Source organism: Nomascus leucogenys, chromosome 9 (genome assembly GCF_006542625.1).
Source record: "Nomascus leucogenys isolate Asia chromosome 9, Asia_NLE_v1, whole genome shotgun sequence".
NCBI lineage: Eukaryota > Metazoa > Chordata > Mammalia > Primates > Hylobatidae > Nomascus > Nomascus leucogenys.
In genome coordinates this window covers 88,020,281-88,044,787 of record NC_044389.1, presented here as the reverse complement: position 1 = coordinate 88,044,787, position 24,507 = coordinate 88,020,281, and the positions used below count along the sequence as shown (strand labels likewise).

At 35.3% G+C, this 24,507-nt stretch overlaps 1 protein-coding gene across 1 annotated transcript in view; it reads right to left on the bottom strand.

Annotated features, from left to right (window-relative positions):
• The window catches only part of GSTCD (glutathione S-transferase C-terminal domain containing), a 136,732-nt gene extending 112,267 nt beyond the window's left edge, over positions 1-24,465 (bottom strand). Inside the window, exons 1-5 of the mRNA XM_030819187.1 lie at positions 24,227-24,465; positions 15,054-15,500; positions 13,565-14,032; positions 6,302-6,553; positions 3,614-3,707 (exon numbers count right to left, since the gene is read on the bottom strand). Of these exons, the coding sequence (XP_030675047.1) occupies positions 3,614-3,707; positions 6,302-6,553; positions 13,565-14,032; positions 15,054-15,479 (1,240 nt within the window). The 5' untranslated portion in view covers positions 15,480-15,500; positions 24,227-24,465. The remainder of the gene's footprint in view (positions 1-3,613; positions 3,708-6,301; positions 6,554-13,564; positions 14,033-15,053; positions 15,501-24,226) is intronic.
• Between the last annotated feature and the right edge of the window lie 42 nt (positions 24,466-24,507).

Genomic DNA, 24,507 nt, shown 5'->3' with positions numbered 1-24,507 from the left:
AACTGTCTCAGACCACAGTGCAATCAAACTAGAACTCAGCATTAAGAAACTCACTCAAAACTGCTCAACTACATGGAAACTGAACAACCTGCTCCTGAATGACTACAGGGTACATAACGAAATGAAGGCAGAAATAAAGATGTTCTTTGAAACCAATGAGAAAAAAGACACAACATCCCAGAATCTCTGGGACACATTTAAAGCAGGGTGTAGAGGGAAATTTATAGCACTAAATGCCCACAAGAGAAAGCAGGAAAGATCTAAAGTTGACATCCTAATATCACAATTAAAAGAACTAGAGAAGCAAGAGCAAACACATTCAAAAGCCAGCAGAAGGCAAGAAATAACTGAGATCAGAGGAGCACTGAAGGACATAGAGACACAAAAAACCCTTCAAAACAATCAATGAATCCAGGAGCTGGTTTTTTGAAAAGATCAACAAAATTGATAGACCGCTGGCAAGACTAATAAAAAAGAAAAGAGAGAAGAATCAAATAGACGCAATAAAAAAATGATAAAGGGGATATCACCACTGATCCCACAGAACTACAAACTACTATCAGAGAATACTATAAATACCTCTATGCAAATAAACTAGAAAATTTAGAAGAAATGGATAAATTCCTTGACAAATACACCCTCCCAAGACTAAACCAGGAAGAAGTTGAATCTCTGAATAGACCAAAACAGGCTCTGAAATTGAGGCAATAATTAATAGCCTACCAACCAAAAAAAGTCCAGGACCAGACGGATTCACAGCTGAATTCTACCAGAGGTACAAGGAGGAGCTGGTACCATTCCTTCTGAAACTATTCCAGTCAATAGAAAAAGAGGGAATCCTACCTAATTCATTTTATGAGGCCAGCATCATCCTGATACCAAAGCCTGCCAGAGACAAAACAAAAAAAGAATTTTAGACCAATATCCCTGATGAACATTGATGCAAAAATCCTCAATAAAATACTGGAAAACCGAATCCAGCAGCACATCAAAAAGCTTATCCACCATGATCAAGTGGGCTTCATCCCTGGGATGCAAGGCTGGTTCAACATACGCAAATCAATAAACGTAATCCAGCATATAAACAGAACCAAAGACAAAAACCACATGATTATCTCAATAGATGCAGAAAAGGCCTTTGACAAAATTCAACAGCACTTCATGCTAAAAACTCTCAATAAATTAGGTATTGATGAGATGTATCTCAAAATAATAAGAGCTATTTATGACAAACCCACAGCCAATATCATACTAAATGGCCAAAAACTGGAAGCATTCCCTTTGAAAACTGGCACAAGACAGGGATGCCCTCTCTCACCATTCCTATTTAACATAGTGTTGGAAGTTCTAGCCAGGGCAATCAGGCAGGAGAAGGAAATAAAGGGCATTCAATTAGGAAAAGAGGAAGTCAAATTGTCCCTGTTTGCAGATGACATGATTGTATATTTAGAAAACCCCATCGTCTCAGCTCAAAATCTCCTTAAGCTGATAAGCAACTTCAGCAAAGTTTCAGGATACAAAATTAATGTGCAAAAATCATGAGCATTCCTATACACCAATAACAGACAAACAGAGAGCCAAATCATGAGTGAACTCCCATTCACAATTGCTACAAAGAGAATAAAACATCTAGGAATCCAACTTACAAGGGATGTGAAGGACCTCTTCAAGGAGAACTACAAACCACTGCTCAACAAAATAAAAGAGGACACAAACAAATTGAAGAACATTCCATGCTCATGGATAGGAAGAATCAATATCATGAAAATGGCCATACTGCCCAAGGTAATTTATAGATTCAATGCCATCCCCATCAAGCTACCAATGACTTTCTTCACAGAATTGGAAAAAACTACTTTAAAGTTCATATGGAACCAAAAAAGAGCCCGCATCGCCAAGACAATCCTAAGCCAAAAGAAAGCTGGAGGCATCACACTACCTGACTTCAAACTATACTACAAGGCTACAGTAACCAAAACAGCATGGTACTGGTACCAAAACAGAGATATAGACTAATGGAACAGAACAGAGCCCTCAGAAATAATACCATACATCTACAACCATCTGATCTTTGACAAACCTGACAAAAACAAGCAATGGGGAAAGGATTTCTTATTTAATACATGGTGCTGGGAAAACTGGCTAGCCATATGTAGAAAGCTGAAACTGGATCCCTTCCTTACACCTTATACAAAAATTAATTCAAGATGGATTGAAGACTTAAATGTTAGACCTAAAACCATAAAAACCCTAGAAGAAAACCTAGGCAATACCACTCAGGACATAGGCATGGGCAAGGACTTCATGTCAAAAACACCAAAAGCAATGGCAACAAAAACCAAAATTGACAAATGGGATCTAATTAAACTAAAGAGCTTCTGCACAGCAAAAGAAACTACCATCAGAGTGAACAGGCAACCTACAAGAATGGGAGAAAATGTTTGCAATCTACTCATCTGACAAAGGGCTAATATACAGAATCTACAATGAACTCAAACAAATTTACAAGAAAAAAACAAACAACCCCATCAAAAAGTGGGCGAAGGATATGAACAGACACTTCTCTAAAGAAGACATTTATGCAGCCAAAAGGCACATGAAAAAATGCTCATCATCACTGGCCATCAGAGAAATGCAAATCATAATGAGATATCATCATCTCACACCAGTTAGAATGGCGATCATTAAAAAGTCAGGAAACAACAGGTGCTGGACACGATGTGGAGAAATAGGAACACTTTTACACTGTTGGTGGGACTGTAAACTAGTTTAAACATTGTGGAAGACAGTGTGGTGATTCCTCAAGGAGCTAGAACTAGAAATGCCATTTGACTCAGCCATCTCATTACTGGGTATATACCCAAAGGATTATAAATCATGCTGCTATAAAGACACATGCACATGTATGTTTATTGCGGCACTATTCACAATAGCAAAGACTTGGAACCAACCCAAATGTCCATCAATGATAGACTGGATTAAGAAAATGTGGCACATATACACCATGGAATACTATGCAGCCATAAAAAAGGATGAGTTCACGTCCTTTGTAGGGACATGGATGAAGCTGGAAACTATCATCCTCAGTAAACTATCACAAGGAGAAAAAGCAAACGCCGCATGTTCTCACTCATAGGTGGGAACTGAACAATGAGAACATTTGGACACAGGAAGGGGAACATCACACACTGGGGCCTGTCGTGGGGTAGGGGGAGTGGGGAGGGATAGCATTAGGAGATATACCTAATGTGAATGACAAGTTAAAGAGTGCAGCTACACCAACATGGCACATGTATACATATGTAACAAACCTGCACATTGTGCACATGTACCTTAGAACTTAGAGTATAATTAAAACAAAACAAAACAAAATCAAAATATGTCAGCAAAGATAAAACAGTAACAAATAAAACAAATGTAGAAAAGTGTGAGAAATATTAAATCTAAGTGGTGTGTGTATATATAATTTTCATAATAAAAATAAAATGAAAACTCAACTGATAGTGTAATCAGAATGTTAGATAAAGCCAAAGGGAGATTTAGAGAATTGGAAGACAGATCTGAAGACAGTACCCAAATTATGAATAAAACTTAAAGAAAAAAGAAAACTCACCTTCCTTTGGGCTGACTGCTGCAGGGAGAACATTCCAATCAAGAGTCCAAGTAGGGCAAGGGTGGGGAGAAAACATCACTTCAATGCCCTTTTCCTAGAAAAGGAAATAGCCTCTTTCTAAATTAAGGAATTAATATAGTCTCATTATATTATTGAAGGCTAAAAAATTATATTTCTATATTGGTAAGGAGGAGGATAAGTAGTAATAATCATCAGCTATTCCCCAAAATACATATTTTAATTAAATAAAAATACCATGTGTTGAGTATTTTGACATCACAGTTACTGTCCTATTTTTTAATATTGAGATAATAAAAAGTAATGCTATTTTAAAATTATTACTAGAAAATCCATAGAAGTAATAAGCTACCTAGAAATATATTGGATATCAAAGAGAAAGTTCAGCTGAGGATAAAAATGTTATCAAAAACAATCCACATAGAACTAATAAAAAAAGAACTCTGCATATGTCCATCAAAGTCTCCCTTTACATATATGAAAACCACCACAGCCTAAAAGCTACCACTTTAACACATACCGCAAAACACCACTCATACTAGTCTTTTATAAGTGCCTTTAATGTCACTAGAGAAAAATTCCTCTCGTGTAACCAAATGGTTCCCAATATTTTCAAGAATTAGGACCACTTTTCAATATATTAAAAAATTTTCAGGATCCTTCTCCATCTTAGAAGCTGTACATTTGTTTATTTGATCTATGTACAGTGGCATGGCATACACATGGATTCACAGATCCCTTCCAATCACATTCCAGGTCCACAGTCTATATCTATATCTATATCTATATCTATATCTATATCTATATCTATCTATTTCTAGATATCTCCATGGCTCTGTTATTTTTATCTTTAGGAATAACCTATTCAAATAAAAAATCTGTGAGACTCCAGCATCGAATGCTTTGTATCAGTTCATGAGATTACTTTCCATTATAAAAACTAGCTGAATTTGTATCCCAAAGGAAATAGTACAAGTAATCTTTCATTAGGGCTAGAGATATGGCTATTGATCTACAAGCCCAGAGCACTGATTTGCCTCCAGAAAGACAAACACATCTCTCTGACATCATCTACCTGTCTTCTATCTTCTTCAGTCTAGCCACACTGACCTTCTTGCTATTTCTCATTTCACTAAACTCATTCTTACCTTAGGGTCTTTTAAAAAACATAACTATATTGAGATATAATATGTATATTAATACCATATAATTTATCCTTTTAAAGTATCCAATTCAGTGGTTTTTATAATATTCACAATTGTTCAATCATTGCCACTATCTATTTTAAGATATTTTCATCATTTCCAAAAGAAGTTGCATATCCACTCAAGAGGTGAACCAGAGGTCCCTTGGCAGTGTAGTCATATAATCAAGACACATCAAAATCTAGACATGCCTCAATAACTTCTAAAATCAACTATATAATCATGTTTCATTACTTAATCAATAGGCCACAGAGCTTAGCTGAAGAGTTAAGGGATTGGTATCCTTACCAAAGTCTTCCTGTCCATTTCTAAATCAATAAACCCTGTTAACTACAGAACTCAAATACTTCCTAACCCAAATAGGGAAATATAATGAATATTTTTCCAGTGTAACTTGATGGATAACTTAAATTACTTCATGAATTCTCTATTCAAATAAATCCTCACATCACCTATTAAAAGCAAAATATTTTTGCAGATCATTTCAAATGTTAGGGAAAGGAAAGCCCATTGTTGAAAACTTTACAATTAGTACTACTGAAAACAAATTATGCCCGAAGGAGAAAAAAATAAAGCATATGCATTCTTTTTTTTTTTTTAAACAGGGTTTCACTCTGTCGCCCAGGCTTTTATGTAACAAAAACATTAAAATCAAAGGTTAAAGTAAAAATAAAATTCAAAGAATTCAAAAATAAACAAAACCTTAAAGTAAATTGAGATACTAATCTTTATATTTCTTTTCTTTTTTTTTTTTTTTTTTTTTCCGAGACAGAGTCTCACTTTGTTGCCCAGGCTGGAGTAGAGCGGCACAATCTCGGCTCACTGCAACCTCTGCCCTCCCAAGTTCAAGCTATTCTGGTGCCTCAGCCTCCTGCATAGCTGGGACCACAGGCACGTGCCACCACACCCAGCTAATTTTTGTAATTTTAGTAGAGATGGGGTTTTTGCCATGTTGCCCAGACTGGTCTCAAACTCCTGACCTCAAGTGACCCACCTGCCTCAGTCTCTCAAAGTGCTGCGATCACAGGTGTAAGCTACTACGCCCAGCCTCATCTTTATATTTCTTTAACTTGCAATCATTATCCAAACTAAAAAAGGCTGAGACCAAAACTTCACAACAGAAAAAGATTATATTAAAATAATATACTTGACCAGGTATGATGCTACCTTGGTCAATATCCTGAATAAAAAAAAAAAAAAAAAAAAGTTTTGAGAAAAGTGCTTATTGAAAGTATATATTGTGACTTACTTTGGCTCCAAAAATACATAATACTAAAAGTTTTCAATTTAGTATACTTCACATAAATGAAAAAAGTAGCAGAAATATTAACTGGTAAAGAGTGAAGAAAGCTACAAATAAAATTTATAACAAAAATAATATCAACAAATGATTACAAGTTGGAGTAGAATGCTCAGCAATATTATCACATAGAATTTTTCAAAGAAAATGTTAATAATTAAGTACCATTAACTTGGCCATGGTTGGTCTTGGTCCTCCTATAAATAAAGGATCGCTTTGCTCTTCTACATCTGGGACTTCACTTAAGTTTGGATGCTGTTCAGTTGAGGTTGTCAACAACTTTGGTAAATGGAGAAATTGGATCCCACACTTAGAAGCTGCTGTTTTTACTCTTGGCACTTCCTGAATCCTCTGGTACCAAGACGCTAGCAATGGAAATTCTACCAGCTTCTCAGAAAATTTCCTGCTGATAATTACCTAGGTAGGAAAATAATAAAACATATTATTATATATATTTTGTTTATAATAGCTGTGTTGAGGTAACTTTACAAACCACAACATTCACACATTTAAGTGTATAGTTCAAACAATGAGTTGTAGTAAATGTATGCAGTTATGCAACCATCTAGTTTTAGAACACTTACGTCACCTTCGAAATTTCCCTTGTAACCATTTGCACTCAATCTCTGCTACCACAGTCAGTTGCAGACAACCACTGATCGGCTTTCTGTGTTTATAATTTTGCCTTTTCTAGAATTTCATACAAATGGAATCATAAAATGTGGTTTTCTTTTATCACTTAGTATTATGCTTTTGAAGTTAATCCATATGGTTACATTGACCAATCGTTTGTTTCTTTTTATTATGATTAGTAGTCATTGTGTGGATATACTATATTTTGCTTACTCATTCACTGGTTGATAGATATTTGCATGTTTCCAGTTGTTGGTTATTATAAATAATGTTGCTATATATTATAATGTAGCAGTGTTTATGTGGAACTGTTTTTCATTTCTTTGGAAATCCAAGAGTCAAATTGCTAGGTTTTATGGTAACTGTATATTTAACTTTTAAAGAAATTAAAATCTTCTCCATGGTTGCCCTTCCATTTTACAATTCCCACTAGCAATCCATGGAGGTTCCAGTATCTCCTCACAACTTGTCAAACCTTGGTATTACCAGTCTGTTTGATTTTAGTCATTCTTGTGGGTATATAGCAGTGTCTTACTGTAATTTTAATTTGCATTTCCCTATGATTAATGATGTTGAGCAACTTTTCATGTGATTATCTGCCATTTGTATATCTTCTTTAGTGATGTGTCTTATATGTTTTTATGATTCATTTCATAGCATAAAAATTGGAGGAACTCAGCAATGAGAAAATGAACAACACAATTAAAATGAGCAAAAGATCTGAGTAGACAACCAAAAAAGATACACAGATGGCAGCTAAGTATATAAAAAAAAATGCTCATCATTATATATCAGTAGAGAATTACAAGTTAAAACAAGGAAATGCCACCTATCGGAATGGCAAAAATCCAAAACACTGACAACTCCAAATGATGGTGCGCATGTGGAACAACAGGAACTCTCATTCATTGCTGGTGGGAATGAAAAATAGTACAGCCACTTTGAAAGACAGTTTGGTAGTTTCTTACAAAGGTAAATATACTCTTACCATACAATCCAGTGATTGTGCTTCAAATGAGTTGAAAATTTATGTCCACACAAAAACCTGAACACAGATAGATGTTAATAGCATCTTTATTCATAATTGCCAAAACTTGGAATTAACCAAGATGCCCTTCAGTAGATGAATGGATAAACTGTGGTACATCTATACAATGGAAAACAACCATCAATAGAAAAAGAATATAATAATTCCAAAAAGAATCAATATAAATAACAATGGCATTTGCAAATGTCTATAAATAGTACAATTGAAAATCATTTTGGAAAACTTTACGTCTTATATTCAATTGTCTACATCTTTCATTGGTAGTATGTTTTTAACCCTCTCTAAGAACTCCTCTGTAATCAACTGCATTCCAATCTGGAAACCCTTTAATCTATAATTCATGGCCATGAAAACATTCCTCTGTTCCTGACCCTCTATATACTTGATAAGTTCTTAACACACTGCATATAGAGAGTTAATTGGACATTATATGAAAAACCTAAAATCCTTAATATATACTTATGCAAATTAGTTTAAGTGGTTAATGGGGAAAGAATTAAAATAAGTATTAACTTCCTCAACACAAATAATGTAACACGTTTAAATTATCACAATTTAATATCTGTAGTCCACAATCATTGATGTATTTTGAGGGGTCTCACAGAAATTTGGTAGCTCACTGCAGAAGTGTAAAAATGGAGAGCTTGTACTATTAATAGTCATCTAAAGTTCCATTTTTGTGTGTGTGTGAAACTATCTTCTCTGTATGTGTGAACTATTAGGCAGAATCTAAATGATATTCCTTACCAATAATGTAAGAAGCATCTTTCAGAACCATATTTTTAAAAATTACACAATGAGGTAAGGAGAACATTTTACTAAAGAAAATAGTAAAAAGATAAAAGAGAAAATTGTAAATATTTAAAACTAAAAAAGATAACTAGCACTATTTAGATTTTTTTATAAAGCAGCACTTAAAGTAAGACTTTTATTTTTTCAAATTAGAAAAATTTTAAATTGTTCTTCCTGATACAAACTCATATTTTTGTTTTCTCTTGGTCAGATGCTTTCTCTCTAGCACTGCCACCAAATTCTATTTTCTTTAAAATTTAGAGTGTTCTTGCTTCTTTGAGGCAACAAATGTTTCCGTAGAAACCATTATGATGTCACAAACACATTATGACTAATGATTATAAACAGATTATGAACAGATTATGACCTTTAAATAAAAAGGTCAAGTCAAAGGAAATCTCTACAAATATATTTCACAATAATACCAGAGCATGAGACAGAAAGGACAGAAAATTAATAAAAAATTCATACATATATATTATTACTGTATTTTAAGTGGACTTTAAGATTAAATGAGCACAAGTAATTGATTATAAGAACAAGGACTGTAACTCTCTTTGAATACTGAAGCACTTAAAACACTGCCTTGCAAATAATACCCTGTTGAGTGAATGGAACAAATGATAAAGAATCCACTTGTTACCTTCAGAGAATAATCCCCTCATTAGTATTTTTCAAGTTGCTATTTATCACTCATTTAGGGGTTGTGAAATCAACATAGTAGGTTTTTAAAAAATGAAATAGAAAATATCAGAGTACACATCCTTTAAGTTATTTTGTAATTATTTATATACATTATTTCTATACTTATCCAACTTGTAAAATGTATTACAGTTGTCCCTCAGTATCCATGGAGGATTGGTTCCAAGACCTGTATCAGATACCCAGATCCACAGATACTCATACTCATGTCCTTGATATAAAATGGTATAGTATTTCCATATAACCTATACACATCCTCTCCTAAACTTTAAACCCTAGATTACTTCTAATACCTAATACAATATAAACACTGTGCAAATAATTGTTATTCTGTATTGTTTAGGGGATCATGACAAGAAAAATGTCAGTACATGTTCAGTACAGATGCAATTTTTTTTCCAAATATTTTACATCTGCAGTTGGTTGAATACATGAATACAGAACCAATGGATATGGGGGGCCATCTGTATTTACTGAGTTAAAGTAAAAAAAAAGTTTGAAAAATACTCTCTAAGGTACCCTGAGAGCCAAAAAGTTTATTAATTCTCTCAAGAATTCTGAATTGCTTGCAAACAGATTAGGTGCTAAGGGAATGGATCTTTAGACATGATAATCACACTAGAAATTTTCTCTTTTCCTCGTCTTTCCTGTACTCTTCTTTCTAGTGACTTATTTTTATTTGTTAGATGTACGTGGCATCTTTCTTTTGAAATGAAGTTGCAATTAAATAACAATAATTCATGTTTACAAGACATTGAGGAGGTTTACTCTGACAGGTCACTCCATTTATCAACATGCCAGGCCACTCTACTAATATCCAGATAGCTCAGAAGGTACTGAACCACATTCATTACACTCATGAAGATATAATTAAGGAAGCTGCTAATGAAAACTCTGTGAAATGAAAATTAAATTTCTTCATAAGAAATGATTACCAAACAGTTACCTGGCTCATAAGATCAAAGCCATTATAAATATCACAGAGTTCTTTAAGGGCAAGAAAAAAAAGATAATTTATTTTTAAAACAAAGGTTTAAAAAAAAAGTATAGCTATCAAAGCGAAAATAATATTTTAGTAACTGTAGTTAATTGTCAATAAAGGGCAGAAAAATTTGTCTGAATAAAAAGAGAAGCAAGATGTTGCATCTATTCAAAATATCTCCTCCTTCGCATTCCTTTACAATCACTTATTACATAAAATATTTTGTTCTTATTTTATATCATTTCCTTAGTCATACCTCTTTTTTTGAAAATATACTCACAGATGTTTAGGTGAGCAGTGTAAGCAGAGAAAAAACAGTAAACAACCTATCTAAATGAAAATATAATCCCAGCTCTCTGTTTTTTACTTATAAATTAGAACTAGTGAGTTAAAGCTAAAAGCTCTTGAGGACCTAATGAATAGGAGTAGACACAGAAAATACAAATTTACCACTAAATAAGTGGCATCCACCATTTTTGCAATATGCCAGCAAAAAGTGAGGTTCCCAATTTTATGCCAATGGGAACACAGGAAGAGGTATTCAGTTTTGCTAAAAAATCAATTTCTAAAAGAGGAATGATTTTACCTAAGCTAATAAAGATGTCTGTGTGTATGTGTGTGTGTGTATTTAAACTCAATTCAAAGCATTAGAAGTTAAAATGTAGAAAATTAAATCATAAGTGTTCAAATTACAAGATTTTATAAAATGATAAAATGCAACTTTCTGTCTTATAGGCATACAATAATGTTTTAAATATTTCTGTCAAAGTGTACTCGCTTACTAGTAGCAATTGAAAAATAATATACAATCTTCTAGTATTGGAACAGTAGGATTTTGCCCTAGTATAGCTATTCATTGCTATTTCTCCCATAATGTTGATATGCTATCTACTAGAAAATTCTAGCAAATAAATTGAAGAGGGGGGAAACATGAGTGTACATATTAATTTATTCCTTTTAAATCTATTTCTAAGACTTTTCAGAGGAGAGGGTATTGTCAGGCCCCTTTCCTTATGAGGTGCTGAGCCATCAGGGGTTAACTTTGTAAAGTAATAAAGTATTTTCTGAAAAGGAAGAGCTTGCAGCAGGTTTATATATAATACCTTAGCCCTTCCATGTTTGTCTCTGACAAATTAAAAAAAAAAAAAAAAACAAAACACCTCATCCATTCTACTTGTTATTGTTTTCCATCTTTGGTTTTATTCTGTTTAGCAGAACTGGGTATTTTCCCTAGTTCTTATAATTTTGACCCTTAGTAATTCAAACCTTGACTTAGCAAAATTGACTCTTACTTTTATGTCCTTGACTTTATTTCTGCGACTAAATATTCTGTCCCTAGATTCAGTTTTATGCTTCTGGTAACTTGACCTTGATTATGGATGTTGAACTTGATCCTGATTCTGATCATTTGGATGGCCACTCCATTCACCTCAATGTATGTTAATGCAAGCAAAAAGGCTTCCCAACATAACCACTATATGAATTAAAATGACTACTTTATTACCCAAGATGATTTAAAGAGAAAAATATAACAAATATCAAGGGTTTAACAAAGAAAGATTAATTCCTGAAAATATGAGGTGGGCAGATCACAAGGTCAGGAGTTCGAGACCAGCCTGGCCAACATAGTGAAACCCCGTCTCTACTTAAAAAATACAAAAATTAGCCAGGCATGGTGGCATGCACCTGTAATCCCAGCTACTTGGGAGGCTGAGGCAGGAGAATTGCTTCAACCCAGGAAGCAGAGGTTGCAGTGAGCTGAGATTACACCACTGCACTCAGCCTGGGTGACAGAGCGAGATTCCATCTCAAAAAAAAAAAAAAAAAAAAATCCAGTAAAAATACAAAGGAACAAAGGAAAATATTTTGAGAATCAGTTTATGTATTCAAACAATTTTAATAAATTTCTTCAATAAAGGAATGGATATGCCACTTTCATTCAATTCTGATGAAACTGGAAACACAGTTATCCAAAGAAGTCAAGAAGACAGAAGACCAAGTACTTCATAATGTATCAAATGACTGCCCTAATGACCGAACTTGGTAACAGAAGAGAGGGATCATGGAGAAGAGAATCTAGAAATCATTTGACTAGGAAAAAAATTAAAAATCAATGTCTTCTTCCCACTCAACTCCATGGACTCCATGAAGACATATGACATTTGGCATTTAAAATATCAATCAACATCTAAACAATTCCTGGATCTCTCTCTTTTTATATTGTTTTGGTTGCCAAATTTGGTTCAATTTTGAGGAAAAGAGAAATGTTCTTTAAGAAAATGACAATTGATCAATACTGCCGAGTTTACTTGTGAAGCAAAGCCTTCAAATACATAGATTTTCGATAGCAGTCTCTTCTGTCCATAGAGATACCTGAATTGTTGGTGATATATAATGAGAATGAAATCTAATATCTGATTCCTTAGTAGAGAAAAGGGGGAAATGCTTCCAAGAAAAAAACCCAAACAAAAGCAAAAAGCAATGCAGCTCTTGAAAACCAACTGGAAGGCTGCAGAGAGCTAAGCTTCCTATGTCCGCTGTGGTATTATTTTCACCCTGTTCTTTTTTCCTCCACAGAGGGAATGTGTGTGTGCACATGTGTATGCATGTGCGAGTGTGTGTGTGTAAGACAGAGAGAGAGAAAGAGAGAGAGAGAGAGAGAGATCTTCCTACTCAGAAAACGTTCTATCTATTCTCCCCCAGCACATAATAACAGAGCCAGCTACTTTAATCTCAGAGAGAACAGAGAAGCACACAGGTCAGAATAAAATATTTTCGATTTGATAATACCTAAGATTAATTTAAGTGACTAACAATTCATTATAAAATTTAGCTGACAAGATTTTTAGTTTTTTTTTTTAACTGGACTCTCTAATAGCAGACGTCCAATGGACTATCCATTGCACCACAGAGCCAACTTGGACCTTCTATTATTAGGAAGTAATCACAACAGAAACTTGAAATTAATAATAACAATAGTTAACATTTTAGCAACTTCACATTAAAAGTCATAGTAATTACTTTGATTGAGAGCTTACTATGTGCCAAGCACTGTTCTCCATACTTCACACAAACTTTAATTTGTTCCTTACATTTTTCCTTTTAGATAGGTACTATTATTATCTCCATTTTACAGATAAGAAAATGGAGAAAGATATTAATAACTTTCCTAGCAGCATATTGACGATAAGAATTAAAATAGAAATTCAAACCTAGGCAATTTCATAGACTGAAACTCATAGTAATGTGTACAGTCCAGATGAAACCTTACCAAGAAATGATGGATACAGGGCAAGAGCACAATATCTGCCAGAGTGAAGTAAAGCCCTTCTGCAAACACATGCTCCAGAGGTGGAAGGTCGGAGGCTTTTGCTTTTCTGATGTGAGAAGGCTCTCTGTTGGTAGTAGCTGGTTCTTCCTGTACTGTGAGCTTTGAGAATGCCACTTTCAGTTCCAGACTCTCGAATGAAGAATCCAACTCTTCAGATGTTTCCTGTGTGTGGACCTTGCTCTTTGCCTTTCCCTTAGTAAGGGGAGGCCCAACTCCATCAGCCTTCTGTTGCTTGAGCTTCTGCCTGCGGAGTTTATCATCATTATGCACTCTAACAGGCTCACTAAGCTTTTTCTCTAGCTGTAGTATTTCTATAGGTATAGTTGGGGGCTGGTCAGAAGAGTCTCTGAGAAAATTCTCAATAGCCAAAGGGATGGTGAGTTCACATAGCCTGGTCCACTGACTAACCTACAAAACAAAAACAAAACAAGAAATGAAAGGATTTTGTAATTTCAATACAACTTGAGAAAAAATAACTGTCTTATTGGGAAATAAGTTTTGAGTTCAATCATCCCTGGGCTAGGCTTTTATGTTGGATCAGGAGACACATCACAGTGCTTCAGAAGTAAAAACACTAAGCAAAGCAAGTTTAGCATTCCTGTATTCTCCTTACTAAATAAATCATTACTTCCCAAAGCCTTTACAATATACTTCCCCTGTCCTACCCTCCTCCCAGCCCCCACAATAAGCAGGGCTTCCAAAGCATTGCTATTTGAGCTCCTATTTATATGTAAACATTCCATTTAAAAATCAACATAACTAAAATAAAGAAAAAAAAGTTACTTTATAAAAATGTCTCCAAACTTTATAAATTAAGACTTAAATTCTTATTTTTCAATACTGCACTGAAATATTGGCACACGTAAAAGGTGTATTAGCCCATTTGCATTGCTGTAAAGGAATAGGTGAGGCTGAGTAATTTATAAAGGAAAGAGGTTTATTTGGCTCATGGTTCTGCAGGCTATACAAGAAGTATCTGCTTCTGATCAGGACCTCAGGAAGCTTTTAGTCATGGTAGAAGGCAAAGGGAGAGCAGGCGTGTCACATGGGGAGAGAGGGTGCAAGAGAGAGCAAGGAAAAGGTACCAGGTGCTTTTCAACAGCTAGATCTCTCGTGAACTAATAGAGCAAGAACTCACTCATTACCCCAGCAAGAGCACCAAGCCATTTATGGGGCATCTGCCCCCATGACCCAAACACCTCCTACCAGGTCCCACCTCCAACAACATTGGGGATCACATTTCAACATGAAATTTGGAGGGGATAAATATTGAAACTATATCAAAGGGTTATTTTATTTCATTGGTTACTGGAGTTTTTTTTAAATAAATAAACTTTTATTCCTAATAGGAAGTTAAAATATTAAATGGTCAAGTAATTACGTTATCACTGTGTAGCTTCAAATAACAGAAAAGAGACATTATACTTACTTCAGCACAGGCTTTCAAGCAAGTCTTTTTAAAGCCCAGAAGTTCCAAAAGTTCCTTCTTTAAGGGGTCTGCTTCACAGGATTTCTGGATTATGTGTCTCAATACAACAGCAAGTCCTGCTCTACAAAAATTGTCTGATCGTTCTACTACTGCAGGCAAACAGCAATTCTGGACTATTGGTGGGAGCTCCTGCCTTGAAATAATCTGTATTTCAACATCCTGGATCAGATCATCTCTTAGTAGTGAACTATCTGTACTCACTTCTTTGGTGACAACTAAGCAAATTTTAAAGATTTTACAGTCACAGTAAGATAACAGAAATAAAGTTACAGATGTATGAAGAGGAAAGATGCATCCTTTTGTTTGGTGAGAAAAGTCCAGGTATAGGTATTCTTCTTCTGTAAGACTTTTCTTTATGGCTTTCATTTTCTTCTTTCATTGGGTCACCTAAAGTAAAAATTGAAGTGATTATGGTCTTAGAATATAATCATTTAGAAGCTAAAATAAAAGATGAATGTTTCAAAAGCCTGTTCTAGAAATCAGTAAAAATTTGCAGTAGATAATAATGCTATAAGGCTTGTTTCTGAAGACTGACTAAATGACTTCCAAAAGAAAAAAATTCCACCCTGTGCAGTTAACTAGCATTAGAGGAAAATTTACACCCAGCTCCTTTAAAATGAGCAAACCCCAGTGCTTTGCAATAGAGCCCTCCCAATCAAGTACTTTGGGGTCTCACTATAGGTGAGAACAGGAGATAAATAGAAGGGGAAATAAATTAACCAAAAATACTGAGAGCTGTCTGGGGATAATATCCTTGAGAAGTTTTGACAGTGCTGGTCCTTCCATACTGCTTCTTTTTTATGACCCTACAAAATAATAGGGAGGGGATATTCGTTCTCTCAGGAGAAGTGGATTCTCCTCAAGTAAGTGATAGCTGCTGAGTGCTGAATGATAATATAAAAATATTTAAATTTCCCCATAACATGGATACTGATAGCTGAGATATCTTAAAGTTAACATGTCCAAAATCCAGTTCCTTATTCTCTCCCACCCCTCAAACCTGCTCCTTATGTGCCTTCCCATCTCAGATTACACCATTCTGTTCCTTCACACCCCCATAACCAAACCCTCCAAGGTCTTCCCATCCCCCTTAGAAAAAAGCCAAAGTTTCTGCAACAGCCTACGAAAATCTCCTTGATCGAGTCCTCCTTTATGTCTCTGAGTTTGTCTCATTAACTGTCTTCATTGCTCACTGCCCCAGCCAAAGTAGATTGTTATTCCTCTAAAACAGCCATCTCCAACATTCTTGGCACCCCGGACCAGTTTCATGAAAGATAATTCTTCCATGGGCGGTTGGTGGGGGGATGGGGATGGTTTCTGGATGAAACTGTTTCACCTCAGATCATCAGGCATTAGATTATCATAAGGAGCGTGCAACCTAGATCCCTCCTACGTGCAGTTAAGAGGGTTGGAGCTCCTATGAGAATCTGATGCCGCTGCTGATCTGACAGGAGGCGCCATTCAGGCAGTAATGCTGGCTCACCTGCCACTCACCTCCCACTTTGAGGTGGGGTTCCTAACAGGCCACAGATGGGTACTAGTCCTGGGCCCAGGGGTTGGGGACCCTTGCTAAAACACTAGGTACATTCCCACATCAGGGCCTTTGCACTTGGTGTTTCCAGTACCTAGAACACTTCCGTATTTATTTATTTATTCAATGGCAACTTCTTACTGAGATCCTCCCTGACTACTCAATTTAAATCACAAACCCCAATCCCCACACTCCCTGGAAAAAAACCTATTTCCATCTATGTTTTTTCTCCATAGCGCTTATTGCTATAGTGATGTATTATTTGTCTCCTCCAACTAGAATGTTCCATGAGTAAAAATTTTTTGTTCACGGCTTTATAGGCTTATTATATATATAAGCAAGCAGTATTTGACAAATGAAAGCAGAGATAAATATACACACTGGTTAAAGGTGCAAACACACACAGTCTTGAGGTCAGATTCTTCATGGCTATTTTCAAGTCATATTCCTTAAGATTTTTATCAATTGTCCTGTCTTTTTATGTTTATACATTTCCTGGGTCAAAAATTCCCAATGTTCTAATCCATAAATTACAATTCCAAAACTGACACTAGATGGCACTCTTTAAAAGCATTCACCATGGAAATGCGTACCAGAAACATGACATATTAGAAGGAAAATTATTTTAAAAGCTTTTAAAAAGTACACATGCATCTCTTGTCTTTTAAGTGTATTCAAAATGTTAGTGTACACTTAATTTTAGAAAACCTTCATCATAATAAATTTTCTTTAATATTTTAAATTCCTTTTTTAAAAAAATCTGAAACAAGACCTAAACACTTTAAGCTTCTTAGTTCTTCATTTTTTAAAATTAAAGAACTTATAATCCATTATAAAAAATAAATATAGTTAGTAAAGTATTGTCTTAGAAAGTTTCTTAATAATACAAATAATCACTACTGCTTTATTTTATATTTCTTCTATTAAAATACAACAGATACATACCATGATTTGTTACTTCTTAAAAGATTATCTGGGGGAAAATTATTTTATATACTGTAAAAGCAACAACCTTTTAACTTACAGATGCCATTTTCTCCCTAAGCTTTTTTTTTAAATTTTTGTCACTGAGAGATAATTTTAAAACAAAAAGGTATTTATTAAAGATCAAAGTTCACAGGGTTTTTTTTTTATAAAGCTGAATACAGCTCTGGAAATATTTTCATTATTAATATAACACCTTTATGCTATAAGTCGTTAAAAACAGTCAAACAAAGTGAGATCTGTAACAACACTAGGGCAAAAAGAACCAACCGCACTTTCCAGGAATTAACAGTCTTTTTGAGGAGTTTGCTCTGGACTCACTCTCCTGATAGTAGGAGAGTAAAAAGAAGACTGACCCCTAAGTGTTTCAAGAAAGCAGATTTGAAAGAAAACATGACTGATTTCATCATTTGCCCAACGGTCTAAAAAATAGTAATTATGAGGCTCATCCTAACACTTTTTAAAAACTGGAAACAAAACCATGCTATTTAATAGCTTTTAAGATATGTAGAAATATATTTTTTAAAAGTATGCCGATATTTGCCACGTTGCAAGGCACATAAGAATATGAAAATAGGGTTTCAGACATATTCTATAAACTCTTCTCACTGTTAGCACTTAATAAAATGCTAAATGTCAGCAAAACAGAATAGCAATAACCTGCCCATGGTGATATCTAAAAATTAATGAGATGCCTGAGAGAAAATGCAACAAAGTACTGTTGATTCTTAACGTATATTTTTTAATATAGATGTTGGTTTTTCCCCTGGGAGATTAAAAATGTTACTTAATGATCTTAGAGCAAAAAAAAAAAAAATTACTCTCCTTGAATAATGTCTCCGTATTATGTACTAATGTAATTTTAAGCTAAATATTAAATATTTAGTAAATCTGTACAAATGTGATGTTTTTGGCTTGCACTGTGCCTTTTTAGAGAGTAAAACCAGTATTTGCTCCAAGTATGCAAATATCACAGGCAAAAAAAAAAAAAATCCTTCCTCTTTTTTCTTTTCTAGCTTGAGAAGGCCTTAGTTCATTAATTTTCTGTCATGAGCTTTAAGAAGGTAGGTACTACAGAATCAACTTCTGTCTCTAGGGCTTCTAGGGCATAGCTCTTGTTACTCCATATTACATTCCTGCCAAACACAGAAATAGAGTAATTTACTCTTTCTCAGCTTTGACAGGTGCCACTCTGCAGAGAGGGAGTGAGAAAGTAGCAGACAAAACCACAAACTTTAGGATATTAAATAGAGTGTGCATCTCTTTCCTGGACGTGCCAATTTGCTTGAGAATCTTGCCGAATGAATAAATAGGTAAACAGAAAAGATTATGTCTTTGATTCCATTACTCAGGAATGTTCTAATATATTTTTAAATGGTGGAACTAGTCATAGGTTTAATATTTAGGCATTCAGATCTGTTTTTTTTTTTTGCACTTTCTTTCTAATGAATGTATCTTAGCCTTGATAAAACACAGAGAATGAGATAAACAGTAAACATATTAAAAACAAGCATACTTCTCCACAGTCCAGAAAAACCAAAGCTTGAAAACTTTGTGATCAAAATTCAAGTCAAGATCTATGGCATTATGTATAACATTATATATTAGATAAACTATATATTATATAATGAAGGCCAAAAAGTGCATAACTGCTGCAAATTATTAACCTGTGTTTTGGTTTTTGTTTTTTCAAATAAGTTATCTTTGTGACTACAATTTGATAGGAGCTCAACAAACGTTAGGCAAATAAAGTTTTAAATATTACACACATTTTATTGTCCACCTATTATGTGCTGAGCACACAGAACATGTGCATTACTTCTAATGCTCACAATCCTTAAAAGTATTTTATTTCCATTATAGAGATGAGAATTGTACATCAGTCCAAAAGTATTAATTAAATTTATAAAAGATCTTATTTAGAGACATTTAAGAATAGGCATTGTTCTAATATAATAGTACTATTTATAAATAAAATTTCATAAATTGAAGCAATTTTACCAAAGTGAAAATCGTCAGATATTATGTTATTCTAAGCAAGTATGCTGGTCTCAGTAATCCTTGATATAAACTTCCATTCCAAAGGCTGGGTTATTTGACAAGTTTCTGCACTGGATTAAATTCTTTGGCAATTCTTTTCTGATTCCTTTCATTGGCCACTCTGCAGATGTCTCAGTGACCCACAGCTCAGTGTTTTGCCCTCTTCTCAATCCACACTCCATCCTTCGAATACTGGCTTTCAAACTTTTGAGCATGCCACACAATTAGGTATATATTTTATAATGTAACACACAATACACTGAATAAAATGGAAACAAAAATGTCATGAAGCAATACTTATCCTACTATACGGGATATTTTTTACTCTGTGCTTCTTTTTTTAAATGCTGGTTGTTACTCATCACATTGATTTCCTAACTCATTAATGGGGCACAACTCACAATATGACAGCACTGTTCTGGGTGATCTCCAGTGCCATAGCTTTAAATATGATCTGACTCTTACATGTACATCCCAGCCATATGTCCTCCCCTAACTCCAGACTCCTGTATTCTACTTGACATCTCCATGTGGATGTTTTTCTAAACCTGCTCCCCTTCCCTTAGCGTTCTACTTCCTGGTAAAATGGCAACACCAATCACCCAGATGCTCAGGCCAAAAACTCAAAAGTCCCACTCAACTTCTTTTTTTCTCTCTCACTCCCTGCCATCTCTACCTTCAAAGTATATGCTAAATCCAACTCCTCAGCACCTCTACCACTACCACCTTAATCTAAGTCATCGCCAGTGCTTACAAGGACTACTGCAAAAGCCTATTAACTATTTTCCTCCACTTTCCATAAAACAGTCCATTCTCCAACAACAAGGTGATCCTTAAAAACATAAATCAGATGTCTCCTGCTCAAAACCATCCAATGGCTCTTCAGCACACTCAGAATAAAATCCAAATTTCCTATTATGGCCTATAGGCCTACTGTGACCCTAGCTATCGCTTTCTGACCTCATCTCTTATCCTTCTTCACTCCCTTCCAGCCATAGTTGTCCTTGCTGTTTTTGGAAGGTGCCAGAAATTCTCCCACTTGAGAATATTGTACTTGCTATTGCTTTGCCTAGAATGCTTTTCTCCAAGAGATTCACATGGCTTGCTCCCTCATTTCATTGATTTTTCTGCGTAAATATTAACTCAGAACAGCCTCTCCTGACTGCCTGAATTGAAAAAGCACTCCCTAGCCTCTTACCTAGCTTCCCTTTTTCTTCATAGCTCTTATCACCTAACACTATAATATCTCCAGTGCTTAATGAACTCAAGCTTTAGTTCAAGGAATGAATGTATATACATGAATGTCAGAAATCACTGTCTGAGAGTATTATTAATAACTTTAGTCTTGGTACAACATGAATCTCATTCTTCATGACACCATTCTTTCTTTTCCAAATTAATAACTCTATTTTAAGGACCAACTAAGCAGAAATTAAAATGAAGAAATAAGATCACCTTTGTGAGGTGAATTGGGAAAAGTATAAATGGAATCTAACCAAACTCATAAATAAAGCAAGCACAGAAGTTTTTTATGTATACTTATATCCAGGGCAAAGGAACTAAGAATCTTAACTAGATTCCATACATGTGCCTAGCGAGAATATTTATAAAACAAGAATTATAAAGTAATAGATTAGAGCCGAGACTGTTGAGTCAGACTACCTGGGTGCAAATATACTGGTTCTGATTCTTAGTAGCTACAAAAAACTTTTCTGCATATCTGTTTCCTCACTTATATAATAAAATGGAGACAATAATAACTGTACCTACCATGTAGTGTGCTATACAGAACAAAGCTTGTCACATATTAAGTCCTTAAATAAATACTAGCTACTATTATTTCTTTATAATTTATAACCAAATTCCTTACCAATTGGCACTATTAAAATATGCAAACCTTGATGGGCAAAACCCAAATTATGGTTTATATTTTCAAGCTTCTTTCCATGAAAGGTAAAGGATTTATATAGATTGAAAAGCTTTTCCCAACCAAATACTGAAAAAACATATTTGTTATTGAGGCTGAAAGCCAGGGAATCATGAAATGGTAAAATATAAATGTGAAACCCTTAATCCATGTGCATATTAACCTTTTGTACAAAATAAGAAGTTCAACACAGTTTATAAGTATGAAAAATCACAAATACTTTTCTTAAAGATTAAAATTTAAACCTGCTTAAATTCTCTCCTACATCATATGTTCAACATTTTGAATTTTATAACTTAGCTTGTGTTTTATGCTTTTCATAAAACACTATTTGGTTGAAAATTGTACCCTATTTTATTACAATAATATAGATTTAACCAAAACAAAACAAAACAAAAAAAACTTGCCCCTCAACAGATAGATAGCAGCCAATTACCTTAAATATTTAGGGTCAAAAAAGATAAGAAAAAAACTGAGATTTTTTCAAGCTCATTAAATATGTAATATGGGATGCAGTTAAGTCCTAGAGAACAAAAGCCAGTGATTAAAATTAGCTGTTTTCTTATCTGGTAAAGAAGTAGGAAAAGTTTTTAAGTGAAAAGCTTACCGTAACCTTAGCCACAAACGAAGTGTGTAATCTTCTCTCTGGAGATTCAGGGAATCTCTGTTGCCATGGAGTCATAATGCCTTTAGCTAAACCCGACCTCATAATTAACAGTGATCGACAGTGCAAATGGCTAACATGTTACCAACTATGAAATAAAATTACTGAATTTTCACAGCAAACAATACCTGTGCTTGTTTTAATCTAAATGGTTTAAATATCTGCATTCCAAGTATTCCAATATTCTGCATAACAGAATTCCATAAGCTACATTAAATACCCTAGAATTAAAAAAAAAAAAAAACACATACTAGGGAACTGTGTATACTACAGATGTATTAGCTGGCTCTAGAATTTGTTAATTTTGAGGCCTGCTAAATTGTTGCTATTAGAAAGGCTAATTGGATATTCAGTATTTATTCTTTGTTAGAAAAGCTAATTGGATACCCAGTATTTATTTTTATTTAAAAGTCACAGATGATGATACAAAAGCTACAAGTAAAACAATTTTAAAAAAACAAAAACAGGCCGGGCGCGGTGGCTCACTCCTGTAATCCCAGCACTTTGGGAGGCCGAGGCGGGCGGATCATTTGAGGTCAGGAGTTTGAGACCAGCCTGGCCAACATGCTGAAACCCCTCCTCGACTGAAAAAAAAAAAAAAAAAAAAAGGAGCCAAGTGCGATGGTGGGCGCCTGTAATCCCAACTACTCGGGAGGCTGAGGCAGGAGAATTGCTTGAGCCCGGGAGGCGGATGTTGCCATTGCAATCCATCCCCAGGCGACTGAGCAAGACTCCGGCAAAAAAAAAAAAAAAACAACTTTATGGGCCCACTACTACCGAAGCTCAAGTTTAAGCTGTTTAAATTAAAGCAAAAACACGTAGAAGTGCAAAATATATAAAATAAAAAGAAATGATGATTCTCAAATCTCATTGACATTTTCAGTCTTATTTTTGAAGTGAGAACTCACAAAACGATACCTTCAGGTGTAATACAAATACAATTTTTAGTAATGAGTATGCTTAAAGCAATCCTCTCAGTGGTGTATGCTCCCCATCAGGCAGTCAAAAACAAGAAAAAAAAAACACCCACATAGCTTAATGTTTATTAAATATGACAGCGAATTCACTTAGTTGTGTTATAACAGTTTATTATCATGGATTTAAATGACCATGTTTACATGTTTAAAATTATCACATCACTATTTCTTGCTAGCTTTTGCATTTTCTCCTGTAAACACTGTTTTTACAGATAAGCTTAGATAAAATAGAAATACACCACCTTCTTTATCAATAATGTAGCACACAATATATTACTAAAGCTGGCATTTTCTTGATATTCAAGAATTTATGACAAGGAATGGGATCCTGGCATTAAGAATAAAGGGGAAAAAAACAAGCCATCTAATCCCAAAACCAGGTAGAAAGTTGGGATGGGAAGTACGTGTATTAGCAAACGTTTTTGAAGCCAAAGCAACTTTCATGCAAATTAAACTTTCTACAGAAGTTAAAAACCGAAGATACGGCTGTGATGACAAAACATAAGCAAATGGCCCCAAATGAAGCAAGTCCTTTGGAGTAAATGTTAAGTAGTATTCACATAGAACTGCTTTCTGTAATCAGGAAGGGCTGGAATGGAAAACTCAATGCCAAAGAGAGAAGTTAGTGTGACCCAAGAGGTCTTGAAGTAACACTTAACACCAAACACGAAACCAGCCCAACCAACGCCTCCAACTGGAAGATGCCCCATTTCTCCATCAGCAGAGGAAGACATGAGGGACTGGCTAGGGGGAAACTGGGAAACGCGTACTACTGAGGAGCCCAGAGCCCTCAACCCGCACCTTCAGCAGGAGTGGCCAAAAAGGAGTTTGAGGCGGCCCCAGGGCTGGAGAAAAATCAGGACGACGATACCACGCCCTTGTCCTTCCCACTCTTCCCCCGCATCCTCAGCCCTGTAGACCCCGAAAAAAAGAGCGGTTCTTAGGGGGTCGCGGAGGCTGAGAAGCCGGCGGCCCGAGCGCCCTCTTTACCTGGTCGCAGAGGCGCGGCCAGGCAGGGAGGGTGCGTGAGCGTGTCGGCGACCTGGGCCGCCTGCGCCTTCCCGCCCAGCCCGCGCTGGAATTCCAAGGCTGCCTCTGAGAGCTGCTGCCTGCAGACCACTCGCTTCCACAGAGGCCAGGAGAAAAACGACAGCCAGTTTATCTGGAAAATACTCGCGCCAGCCGTCATTCATAATCCGGCGGACCGGAAAAAGGGAAATAACGTCACTTCCCACTGTCGCACTGCCAAACGTTTCCCCCGCCCCTACTGT